Source organism: Haliotis cracherodii, unplaced genomic scaffold (assembly GCF_022045235.1).
Source record: "Haliotis cracherodii isolate W230 unplaced genomic scaffold, xgHalCrac1.p SCAF_16, whole genome shotgun sequence".
Taxonomy (NCBI): Eukaryota; Metazoa; Mollusca; class Gastropoda; order Lepetellida; family Haliotidae; genus Haliotis; species Haliotis cracherodii.
Genome location: NW_027266271.1, coordinates 9,552,651 through 9,565,967, shown reverse-complemented (window position 1 = coordinate 9,565,967; position 13,317 = coordinate 9,552,651). Strand labels below are relative to the sequence as shown.

General features: G+C 41.5%; 1 protein-coding gene across 1 annotated transcript; it reads right to left on the bottom strand.

The window, feature by feature from the left end:
- Positions 1-555: 555 nt before the first annotated feature.
- Positions 556-12,802, bottom strand: LOC139463803 (uncharacterized). Its single transcript, XM_071245117.1, has 6 exons — positions 12,692-12,802; positions 6,376-6,538; positions 5,491-5,570; positions 2,054-2,104; positions 1,566-1,651; positions 556-941 (listed from the first exon to the last, which is right to left on the bottom strand). The coding sequence occupies exons 1-5, from the start codon at positions 12,741-12,743 to the stop codon at positions 1,584-1,586; spliced, it is 414 nt and encodes a 137-aa protein (XP_071101218.1). The 5' UTR covers positions 12,744-12,802; the 3' UTR covers positions 556-941; positions 1,566-1,583.
- Between the last annotated feature and the right edge of the window lie 515 nt (positions 12,803-13,317).

The following is a 13,317-nucleotide window of genomic DNA, read 5'->3' as shown; positions in this document are numbered from 1 at the left end:
AATCAAGTCTGGACCAGACAATCCAGTCACTGATATCATGAGCATCGATCAACGCAATTGGGATACCATTTCATGCATTTACTTAATCAGCGAGCCTGATCACCCGATCCCATTAGTCGCCTCTTACGTCGCCTTTTCAGGGCAAGCATATGCGTGTGTGTGTGTGTGTGTGTGCGTGCGTGCGTGGCCGCCTGTACTAGTCCAGACCAATGCGGATTATATATTGCTTGCCAACTGACAGACAGGGAATTTTAACCTGAATGGATTTGGAGATCGAGTCCACAATGAACAGAGCCTGGCACGGCTTTTGGAGGCAACAGTGCTCAGCGAGCTGCGCTTCTTGGACCAATGATGCGGTGCCTTAGACCAACGATGCGGCTCTTTAGACCTCTGACGCGGCGCCGTAAGCCAGCCAATGATGCACCATCATAGACCAGTGACGCGCGCTTTGGATCACTGATGCGGCGCCTTATATCAATGATGTTTCGCCTTAGACCAATGATACGGTACCTTAGCAATCATCTACATCATTAACAGCAATCGTTCCACAAGGAATTCAGAGAATTTATCAGATTTATTTTTCTCTCACAACAACAAACAACAATATATCGGTTTGCTAAAGCACTGATCATGTAGTTAATTTCATATAATATTGATACCAAGTACGTTCAGTGGTGGTGCATCAATGACAACGTGGTCTCCGCACACCGCAACTCGGATGACAGTTGAATGCAGAGAGGGTTGTAAACGCCTGTATATGAGTGGGCCTAGTTGTACTGCTACAATTGCACTTTGTTACAAAGCATTGTTTGAAAGTGATGGCTGAAAACTAAATCCAGAGCCACAGTCATGTTTAGTGCGATGAAGATTCTCTTTTGAAGCTCAAGTAAGCGTGGTTCATGATATTCCCGTGGACTGTGGATCGTGCTGTGCGTGCCTCTCTGCAAAGGAATGAGGAATGCAAGGATTATTGAATGAGTGAGTGAGTGAGTATGATTTTACGCCGCTTTCAGCAATATTCCAGCAATTTCACAGAAGGGACACAAAAAATGGGCTTCACACATTGTGTCCATGTGGACAATCGAACCCGGGCCGTTGGCGTAACAAGCGAACGCTTTAACCACTAGGCCAACCCATCATGTAAATATACTAAAAATCCAGCAAACCTAACACCCGCCAACCAGAAATCTACCGTCGAGAGTACCAGTCCCGGTTCGCTCCGGTTATGTTTCTAGGTTTGTCAGCACGCGTGCTTGTGTGTTCCACCAAATTGGTACATGTCCTAGACCTGCATCACTTCGGGCTTTCCTCCCACATTATGCTGACACGCCGTGATATAACGGGAATACTGTTAAAAGCGGTGTCAGCCCCAACTCGCGCATACACTAAATGGGGGGTCATTAGGGGAATGCTATTTCTGAAAAAGTGAGTATTGGCTTATATGTGAAAATTATGAACGCATTTCCACATGGCCCATTGCATTGCATCGATGTACCGTTTCATCCCAAGTGAATGCAGCGTGGTTTGTTTTGTGTATTCAGTGGGGCCAGCTTTCAGAAACGTACCTGATTTTCTTCCCATATTTACAAGTTGAAGATGGTGATGAGGCATGTGATGAGCAGCGTGAAGCTGGTCACCAGGGCAGTAGCACCTACAAATACGACGAAGTGAACAAATAAAGTGATATGGTACTTGAACTGGTCTATCAAATTTCACCGAATGTGCGAATTTACAATTAGCTAGAAGCGCAAGTAATATCAGAAAATGTGGGACCCCGGTAATATTTGAACTCGTCTGTCAATTTTCACCGAGTGTTCGAGTTTACAATTAACTAGAAGTGAAGGTAAAATTAGAAAAAGTGGGTAATATTTGAACTCTATTATTTTTCACCGATTGTGCTAACTTCACATGAACTAGAAGCGCCAGCACAATCAGAAAATGTGAGAAGATATATCTTTCTTTATATAATATAAAACAAATATAAAAACTATAATAAGTAACCAAAACAGAATATCTTACAAGTACAGTTCAAATAATGTCAAGATACACATACCTCCACACAAGTTGTACAGTTCCACGTGTGTACACTCAATATTTTTTTCCTCTGCAATGACAAAAGATATAAATCATGAACACCGATTATATGATACCACACATACAAATTAACCACATGCATGTACACACCCAATGTTACTATCTTGGAGCATTTTCAAAATATATTCACTACATGTAATATTCAAAACATTTATCAAGTAATAATAGTCATCGGTACTTTTAGGCTTTTCAAAGCATAGTCAGGAATGGTAGCGAGATTATAACTAGTGCCGCAAAGCTCAAGAAAGCTGCTTTCTTAGCGGATAATGTTGAGGGACAGAGTGAGGGAACAGATTTAAGGGATAGAAAGAGGGGACAGATTTAAGGGACAGAGTGAGGGAACAAATCCAAGGTGCAGAGTGACGGAACAGATTTAAGGGATAGAAAGAGGGGACAGATTTAAGGGACAGATTGAGGGAACAGATTTAAGGGACAGATTAAAGGGACAGATTGAGGGAACAGATTTAAGGGATAGAGGGAACAGATTTAAGGGATAGAGGGACAGATTTAAGGGATAGAGTGACGGAACAGATTTAAGGGATAGAGGGGACAGATTTAAGGGACAGAGTGACAGAACAGATTTAAGGGACATATTGAGGGAACAGATTTAAGGGATAGAAAGAGGGGACAGATTTAAGGGACAGATTAAAGGGACAGATTGAGGGAACAGATTTAAGGGATAGAAAGAGGGGACAGATTTAAGGGACAGATTAAAGGGACAGATTGAGGGAACAGATTTAAGGGATAGAGGGGACAGATTTAAGGGACAGAGTGACGGAACAGATTTAAGGGACAGAAAGAGGGGACAGATTTAAGGGATAGAAAGAGGGGACAGATTAAAGGGATAGAAAGAGGGGACAGATTAACGGGACAGATTGAGGGAACAAATCCAAGGTGCAGAGTGACAGAACAGATTTAAGGGATAGAATGAGGGGACAGATTTAAGGGACAGAAAGAGGGAACAGAATTAAGGGACAGAATGAGGGAATAAATCCAAGGGGCAGAGTGACGGAACAGATTTAAGGGATAGAGGGGACAGATTTAAGGGATAGAGTGACAGAACAGATTTAAGGGATAGAGGGGACAGATTTAAGGGATAGAGTGACAGAACAGATTTAAGGGATAGAGGGGACAGATTTAAGGGGCAGATGGAACAGATTTAAGGGACAGAAAGAGGGAACAGATTTAAGGGATAGAAAGAGGGGACAGATTTAAGGGACAGAAAGAGGGAACAGATTTAAGGGATAAGAAAGAGGGGACAGATTAAAGGGACAGATTGAGGGAACAGATTTAAGGGATAGAAAGAGGGGACAGATTAACGGGACAGATTGAGGGAACAAATCCAAGGTGCAGAGTGACAGAACAGATTTAAGGGACAGAAAGAGGGAACAAATCCAAGGTGCAGAGTGACAGAACAGGTTTAAGGGATAGAATGAGGGAACAGATTTAAGGGATAGAAAGAGGGGACAGATTTAAGGGACAGAAAGAGGGGACAGATTTAAGGGATAGAGTGACAGAACTGATTTAAGGGATAGAGGAGACAGATTTAAGGGACAGAAAGAGGGAACAGATTTAAGGGACAGAAAGAGGGAACAGATTTAAGGGATAAGAAAGAGGGGACAGATTTAAGGGACAGATTGAGGGAACAGAATTAAGGGATAGAATGAGAGAACAGATTTAAGGGAGAGAAAGAGGGGACAGATTTAAGGGATAAGAAAGAGGGGACAGATTAAAGGGACAGATTGAGGGAACAGATTTAAGGGACAGAAAGAGGGAACAGATCTAAGGGATAAGAAAGAGGGGACAGATTAAAGGGACAGATTGAGGGAACAGATTTAAGGGATAGAAAGAGGGGACAGATTAACGGGACAGATTGAGGGAACAAATCCAAGGTGCAGAGTGACAGAACAGATTTAAGGGACAGAAAGAGGGAACAGATTTAAGGGACAGATTGAGGGAACAGATTTAAGGGATAGAAAGAGGGGACAGATTTAAGGGACAGAAAGAGGGAACAGATTTAAGGGATAAGAAAGAGGGGACAGATTAAAGGGACAGATTGAGGGAACAGATTTAAGGGACAGAAAGAGGGAACAGATTTAAGGGACAGATTGAGGGAACAGAATTAAGGGAGAGAAAGAGGGAACAGATTTAAGGGATAGAAAGAGGGGACAGATTTAAGGGACAGAAAGAGGGAACAGATTTAAGGGATAAGAAAGAGGGGACAGATTAAAGGGACAGATTGAGGGAACAGATTTAAGGGACAGATTGAGGGAACAGATTTAAGGGACAGATTGAGGGAACAGAATTAAGGGATAGAAAGAGGGAACAGATTGAAGGGATAGAAAGAGGGGACAGATTTAAGGGACAGAAAGAGAGGACAGATTTAAGGGATAGAGTGACAGAACAGATTTAAGGGATAGAGGAGACAGATTTAAGGGACAGATTGAGGGAACAGATTTAAGGGATAAGAAAGAGGGGACAGATTTAAGGGACAGAAAGAGGGAACAGATTTAAGGGATAAGAAAGAGGGGACAGATTAAAGGGACAGATTGAGGGAACAGATTTAAGGGATAAGAAAGAGGGGACAGATTTAAGGGACAGAAAGAGGGAACAGATTTAAGGGATAGAGGAGACAGATTTAAGGGACAGATTGAGGGAACAGATTTAAGGGATAAGAAAGAGGGGACAGATTTAAGGGACAGAAAGAGGGAACAGATTTAAGGGATAAGAAAGAGGGGACAGATTAAAGGGACAGATTGAGGGAACAGATTTAAGGGATAGAAAGAGGGGACAGATTTAACGGGACAGATTGAGGGAACAAATCCAAGGTGCAGAGTGACAGAACAGATTTAAGGGACAGAAAGAGGGAACAGATTTAAGGGACAGATTGAGGGAACAGAATTAAGGGATAGAATGAGAGAACAGATTTAAGGCAGAGAAAGCGGGGACAGATTTAAGGGACAGAAAGAGGGAACAGATTTAAGGGATAGAAAGAGGGGACAGATTAAAGGGACAGATTGAGGGAACAGATTTAAGGGATAGAAAGAGGGGACAGATTAACGGGACAGATTGAGGGAACAAATCCAAGGTGCAGAGTGACAGAACAGGTTTAAGGGATAGAATGAGAGGACAGATTTAAGGGACAGATTGAGGGAACAGATTTAAGGGACAGAATGAGGGAACAAATCCAAGGGGCAGAGTGACGGAACAGATTTAAGGGACTGAGAGAATGAACAGATTTAAGGGATGGAATGAGGGAACAGATTTAAGGGATAGAATGAGGGAACAGATTTAAAGGACAGATTGAGGGAACAAATCCAAGGGACAGGGTGAGGGAACGGAATAAAGGAACAGAGTTATGGAACAGATGTAAGGTACAGAGTGAGTGATACATACTTAGTTTCATGTCATAGTCCGCTCCGCAGCCTTCAGGGTAGCCACCAAGGTCAACACACCCCTTCATGACGCCGTAGGATCTGGAGAAACCAAGCAATGATTATTCCTTCTTTGATGACCACATACAATTTGCAATGCTTCATCAGACGATCATGTTCCAAGGAATGAACAAGATGTTATTAAACAGTCTAAAGCTCTCGAAGACGTTTGGACGAGCTCCATGTCGAGACTCTGTTTATTGGTTTCGCTGCAACACGTTAATTAATAAGAATGCAAATTAATTTACAGCTGAGTCCCTAATGTGCTTGTTAGCGCCTTGGAGTTGTTTGGAACTTACATGGCATCCCGCCATATACATAAATTAGCTACACAAAAGATGGTGAAATCCATGATGTGTGATATTCCAGTTAAGCTTGATGCGGGAGGAAAGCCCGAGGTGATGCAGGTCTCTGACGTTTACCACTTTGGTGAAACCCACGAGCACGGGTATGGTGCTGACAAACCTAGAAACATAATCGGGGCGAACCGGGATTCGAACAAACAATCATAGTTTTCTGGCGTGTCAAAGGGACGCAACTCTGCACAGAGAATCGCGGTGCCTTAGACGACTGGGCCACTCGTGAAGATCCGGGTTAGAATAGGTCTTCAGCAACCCATGCTTGCCATAAATGGCGACAATGGATGTCGATAGAGGCGACAAACGGGATCGGGTGGACAGGCTGACTTGGTTGATGCATGTCATCGTATCCAAATTGCGTGGATCGATGTTCATGATGTCAATGATTAGATTATCTGATCAAGACTCGATTATGTACAGACCTCCGTCACGTAGCTGGAATATTGCTGAGTGCGGCGTTAAACAACAAACACCAAACATTTACTTACTTGCAGCTATCCTTGAAGATGTCCGTGGGGCAGGTGGTGTTGCCAGCATCGATACGCTCCTTGCGTTGAGCAAGGTTACCTACGTTGGCCGCTGAAAATGTCATCACGCATGCCCCAAGCTTAACCTTTGATAGAGTTCCACACTCTGCATCGACGGCAGCAACTGAAAAATACAAGATACCCTGATATTAACAATAAAAAAAGGCACCCATTGTTTTCCAAATCAAGCGCCCACCAAGTGCCCGCATATGACGTGTCACATGACAATGCAAGACGGGTAATACGGAGTATACCTGCCGTGTTCCCCAAACTCAGCACCGATCACATGCAGTTATATAAAATGTCCACACATTATTATCATTGTAGACAAATGTCTAATGCGAGTGAGTGAGTTTAACGCCGCTTTTAACGGTATTCCAGTTATATCAGTTTGTGGACGAAAACCCAAAGTGATGTAGGTCTCAGACGTTTATTTTTTTGGTGAAACCCACGATCACGGGTATGGTGCTGACAAATTAGAAACATAATCGGGGCGAATCAGGATTCGAACCCACGGTCATAGGTTTCTGGTGTTCCCAATGGACGCAACTCTGCACAGCGAATTGCGGCGCCTTGTACGACCGGGCCACCCGTGTCCTCAGTAATTAGGGAGATTTTTATTAATCAAAAATCATAATTACTCACACGCTGTAATATAAACGCTTATTCTTTTTTTTTAGAAATACGCTGTTACAAGAAGACTCATGTCTAAAATAAATGTCAAGATGAAACACTTTGAATACACTGACAACGCACGTATCGACATGTACTTACAAGCCCCGGGGGATTTTTAACAAAACTGAGCACGGCGCTTGTAGGTGTGCACTCATGCTGTGAGGTGAGGTGAGGTGAGGTGAGATGAAAAGGGGTTTTACGTCACGTCCGAGATTATTGCACTTATATATCGACGTGCATGCACGTGTGTGTGTGGCTGCTTGTACTAGTCCGGACTGATGCCGATTTATAGTGCTAGCCCACTGAGATACAATGCCGCAGTTTAACATGAATACCCCACTCAGACACACTGTACTGACTCCGAACCGACCAGTCCTTGTTTTAGCCTATTAATGCCGAGAGCCAGACAGGGTCACAACTAGTACCATCTTTAAACGTCTTTTGGTATGACGCGGCCGGGGATCGAACCACGGACCTTCCGCTCTCCGGGCGGACGCTCTGCCACTAGACCACGGAGGTGGTCTCATGCATTGAGACCCCAATGACTATGAATGTATGGAACTGTCTAAAATGTAACAGGGGTAGCATTTGTGCAATAGAGTCAACCGAGTTAACTGCATTTCCAGCAACCAGGGTTAACTAGATTCAACCTGAGTTAACCGGTGCTACTCAAGGATAACTTAGGGCAATACCCGAAATAAAACGCATACAAAGTAACCTCTGATGTAAAACAAAATGGCGGCCAGGAGAATGCGAAACACGATCACAATATGTATATAAGTAATAAACGGCGAGGAGTGTTGTTTATCGTACTATAAAACACTGCAGGGAGAATAAACCACGTGGGGCGCAATAGAGGTCACGCCTTTTAACGGACCCTTGAAGATTCGGGGTCTTCAGCAACCCATGCTTGTCGGATGAGGCGACTAACGGGATCGGGTCGTCAGGCTCGCCGACATGGTTGATGCATGTCATCGTATCCCAAATGTGTTGATCGATGCTCATGATGTCAATGACTTGATTGTCTGGTCAAGACTTGATTATTTTGCAGACCGCCTTTATAGAGCTGGAATATTGCTGAAAGAGGCGTAAAACACAAAGCAAACAAACACGTTTTTTTACGAGGATATTGTGTTCTATCGGAATAAAGCTGAATTCAGTTTCAGAAGCCATCGCCGAATGTTATGAACAGGAATTTAAGTTTTGATTCACTCATCCCACGCAATATCAGCAATGTCATCTTAACTGTTGAAATATGGGGGTACCCGCATCTTCCCGAGGCAAGGGAGTTAACTGACTATAAAAGTCTAGTTTTCATCCTTGCCGAAATAGGCTGGAATTTCGTGGCTCGATTGTAGCGCCACCAATGGCTATTATGAGTTATGTCCCTTCTATGTCCCATCTGTTGATCAATCACCTCTCATATCACTTGCATGTGCTTTAAACAAAATGGCGGCCCCAGGTCAAGGCGATCTGATCGGTTATCCAGATCTATATCGTAATAAAACGGGTTTTACCTCGCGAAGTGTATATAACGTGAACACCTTGATTAACACCATGAAAAGATTTGGCAACGATCAGTCGACTCCCAGTTGATGGTCCACATATTTTGCAAATCCTGCAGTCGACCGAAACCTGCACGTTGAAATCCATGTTGATTACGAACCGGTTGTCCAGTTCTATACTCGATTTTGATTGGACTCGTTAGTCCAGCCAAAATATAATTTCCAGCCTAGTTCGGCAAGGATGAAAACTGGACTTCTATAATCAGTTAACTCCCTTGCCTGGGGAAGATGGGGTACCAGAGGATACATATTTGAGTGTGTGTGTGTGTGTGTGTGTGTGTGTGTGTGTGTGTGTGTGTGTGTGTGTGTGTGTGTGTGTGTGTGTGTGTGTGTGTGTGTGTTACGGATAATGATCCAAATATAGAAGGTCAGGTAGGTACTAAGTTCAGTGTTTGCAAACAAATGTAGCGTCGTTCTTGTCTATGAGCGATCGAGTTAGAATTGACAATCAGGGATCTGCACAAATTACTACTAGGATATTTGTTATCATCAATATAATAGTTTAAGATTCCGAACACCGGTATCTAAAAGAAGCGTAGCTGAGGCATTTCACAAATGTGGGCATCTTTGGGGATATAAGTTGCGACGAAATTTAGCGAGGACGGTTGGGATATTTATTCTTGTACCTTTGCGTAGGGCTGAAACGATATCCAGGGACACCGATGCATCGCGATTCACTCCATACGATACGGTGTGCGATTTGTGAGGTGCTGTATCTCGATTTTTCACGATACGTTTTTTGAAAGACGTATATACGTACGTCTTTGTTTTTGTACATAAACTTTTATCACAGATACGTTTTAAATGTGTTTAAACTCTTTCAACACCGTAGGCCGGTAAACCGGCCAAGAAGGATTGAGTCCCCAGGCACCGCGGCCGTAGGCCGGTTAACCGGCCAAGCCTTAGTCACGTCAAAATAGTTTAATATTTTTATGGACCTACCTGTCATACCATTCATTTATTAAACCAATCACATCTTACAATGTCTGAAATACGAATTCTTTTTCAATTTATCATTTTTAATCGATAGATTAAAAAGTTATTCACTATTTCCCGCAATGTTATTGAAAATATAATTCTCGTACACACACTTCGACAACGGGTGCACATCGAACATGTCAAAGAGCAAAACAAAGACGTTTCAAGCAAATCTTTAAATATATTATACAAAGAGATAAATAAAATTAACAAAAATATATATAAAAGTGGTCAAACTTACAGCTAAGTTATTATTTCCATCTTTTCTTGCGATCGCGTGTAATGTTAGTAGTCAAATGACATCTCGGCTTTCGTCGCATCGAATTCTCGGCTCGGACACGATGTTCAATGCCAAAATATATGCATGAAAAATCTTTAGCACAGCTTGGAACCTAAAATGATACATCCACGAAACTCCATATTTTTAATATAGATCGCGATTTCCTTAAAACGTTCAGAATAACACGATTTAACCAAAATATTTCGTAAAAATCTGAAATTCATCACACGAGGATTTGTAATTTGATTGCCTGCCTCAGGTCACGTGCTCAAATTTGACCAATCATGAACCTTGTAGCAGATTTCGGCAAGAAAGCGTCATTAGGAACCATTTTTTATCCAATGAAATCTTATGTTATAGCTACGAAAAGACTCCAGGCAATGTTACTACAGCCGCTGTTATCTGGAAATGGGTGAAATCAGACACTATTCATAATTCTTTTTAAAATAATTTTCCAATTACGTAAACAATGAAAATAAAAAAAGAATAAGTAGCTCTAGATCTTTTGAAATCCTATATTTGCCCCAAATCGTCAAATTTTCGCTTCCTTGGTCCTTAATCTGGACGTTATGAATGTGTTAGCTTACATTTTTTTTTACAACGAACTTAATTAACTTGTCAATGCATTATTTAAATAAGGTTATAAACATAACTTTCATATTTATAAACACCAGGATTAGACCTTTCAAATGGTGTATAACATGGCTGTTGCTATAATTGTTTTTAATTGGTTTTTTTTGCCTTTATACATGAAAATGTCAAATCATTAGTTACTGGACACTGGGACATTTAGTATTTACTCCTAGAATCTACCATCTAATCACAACTCACAAATATGAAGGACTGTTACTTTAGTGATTGCTAGCCATTTACATGGAAATGGCAGATGATTCATTAAGTTAAAATACTCATTACAGTATATATTTTATGACTCATGAACATTCATTCACTTTCGTTCAATTTTTCATTTTCATTTATCTCTTTTCTTCTCTTGTCACTATGGGTATCGTAGCGTATCGAGATACGTATCGAATCGTGATGTAAGTATCGAGATACGTATCGTATCGTGACCTAGGCGTATCGTTGCAGCCCTACCTTTGCGTTTAAACCTCCACAGCTGGGGGTATTTTCACGAATTATTAACAGATGGATTTGGCCGAATATTGCCGAATTTTTCTTGTTTCGTTTTGTCGCTGTGTGTTGGGGATATCTGACTGCATATCACAATTCAGTAATGACTGCCCGCCACACTCTCACACAAGTGACGTTTGATAAAGTCAATTACTCAAGACGGATTGCCCCGAAAGTTGAAACATTATCTGTAGGCAAAAGTCTTTGTGCCTATATGGTAGACTTTAGGCCAATGTATAAAGACAATATAAAATTTGATTCAAATGTGTATTGACTGTTGTCACTGTCCGACTGAAAAATCACTGACATTGTGACGTAAAGTATCAATGGTCCCATTTCAGAAAAAAAACTTGCAATGTTTAGGTACACTATCATGTATGCAAGGCTCGCTACATATAATGTTTATTCTTATGCAGGATATTTTCCATCACAAAACACACAATCGTGATAACCTGCATTTCGCCTCGCAGTGATGACAACAAAAGTCCCTATAATATTCGGGTTCTATCAAAATATGACCGCCTCCGTGGTCTAGTGGTAGAGCGTCCGCCCGGAGAGCGGAAGGTCCGTGGTTCGATCCCCGACCGCGTCATACCAATAGACGTTTAAAGATGGTACTTGTTGTTACCCTGGGCTAAAACAAGGACTGGTCGGTTCGGAGTCAGTATTCTGTGTCTGAGTGGGGTATTCATGTTAAACTGCGGCATTGTATCTCAGTGGGCTAGCACTATAAATCGGCATCAGTCCGGACTAGTACAAGCAGCCACACAAACACACACACACACACGTACATGTGTGTCGCTATATAAGTGCAATAATCTTGGACGCGATGTTAAACCCCATTTCACCTCACCATCTATCAAAATATAGAATTGTCACGCCCTGATAGCCTCTGGGCTGCTCGTTCGACTGGTGGCTTAACGCCCAGATAGCGCGGCTGGTTCAGGCGGTGTCTGGGTTAGAGACACTACATCACATTGTACTTCAGACAGTCACGGTAAGAGAATCCTTTCCAACCATGGAGAGTAAGGCAAAACCCACGTTGAAAGTGTCCCTTTTCGTAACGTGGCATCTTTTGAGTTTCATGTTTCTCATCGTCATACGCATTGTATAGCCGTCCGAAAAGGAAATAATAAACTGATTTAGGAAAAGCCGACTAAAACCTGATATAAGTTTAAAACGTTTTACTTCAGATGGTGCGTTCTGCACTGGGGCTCTTTTTAAAAAAGTGAAAATTTTCAGAAAAGTCTTTTTTGAATTCATTATAAAACAAGGTGACTCACGTTAAGACTGTGCTACATAAATGTATTTTATTTGATAACGTGCAATATATTTGCCTACAATAACCCAAACCACTCTCTAAATATATACAATGATATACAAATAACGAAACATCATCTGGTACTATACTTAGGCAAAGTGCACTATTTGTCCCTAGTGCAGGATTTATGTTTCAAATTCACAAAAAATGAAACAAACCTTCATTATTTTGGTATTTTTTCATTCGATTGAAAAATACATTTTAAAATTTGTGTAACCAGTACAAATACTGTTCAACTTCAACATCTTCTGCTGTTTGTGACGTTTCCTAAGTATATAGATAAACATTCGTGCAAACAAATAAATAACAGATAATTAGTTTACTTACTGTATAGTACCAAGCAGATCAACGAGACACCAAGGACTTTGGTAGCCGACATTTTCTATCCGTGCTTGATATCTGGTAGGCGAAAGTTTGCTGAATAAGTTTCACCCAGCACACCCGCATCACTTTATATACTAACCGGTGTCATAGAAAATAAGACCCCTATTTCAAATGGTCATCATAATAGCCAAACTACGGTGTTTGAATGGAATAATCTATTATACATTTCAATAGTTCACTATCCATGTTATCAAAAACGGCAGGTAAAACAATAAACTCATTATTTTGTAAGATATAATCGAGGGATTCGTGAATTTTTCTATTTCGTTTACGAATGAATTATATTCGTTACTTTTAGTCAACACACCGGTCGAAGTCCCATGGCCATCCTGTAGTTATTTCACGTTTTTCCCGACCTACTTTTGCTGTAAACAATGTAATATGATTGTTTGTATAAACATAGGCAATCTATGTATATTAGTTATGCCACAGAGACAGGACCAGACCGTAGGTAGGATTCTCCAAATACAAACATTTGCATCCTGAAGTGATGCGGATAAGATAACAGTTGGTAGTAATGGCAGGTGTGTAGAAAGAGGTTAACAGAGAGTCAGGTGCAAAGTAGGGCT

Excerpts from the sequence above, each read along its gene's own strand:
- LOC139463803 (XM_071245117.1), bottom strand. The coding sequence starts at position 12,743 with ATGTCGGCTACCAAAGTCCTTGGTGTCTCGTTGATCTGCTTGGTACTA. Across the intron at positions 5,571-6,375 it reads ATCTTCAAGGATAGCTGCAA|ATCCTACGGCGTCATGAAGG; the intron begins GTAAGTAAATGT and ends TGGTTTCTCCAG. Across the intron at positions 1,652-2,053 it reads ACTGTACAACTTGTGTGGAG|GTGCTACTGCCCTGGTGACC; the intron begins GTATGTGTATCT and ends TCGTATTTGTAG.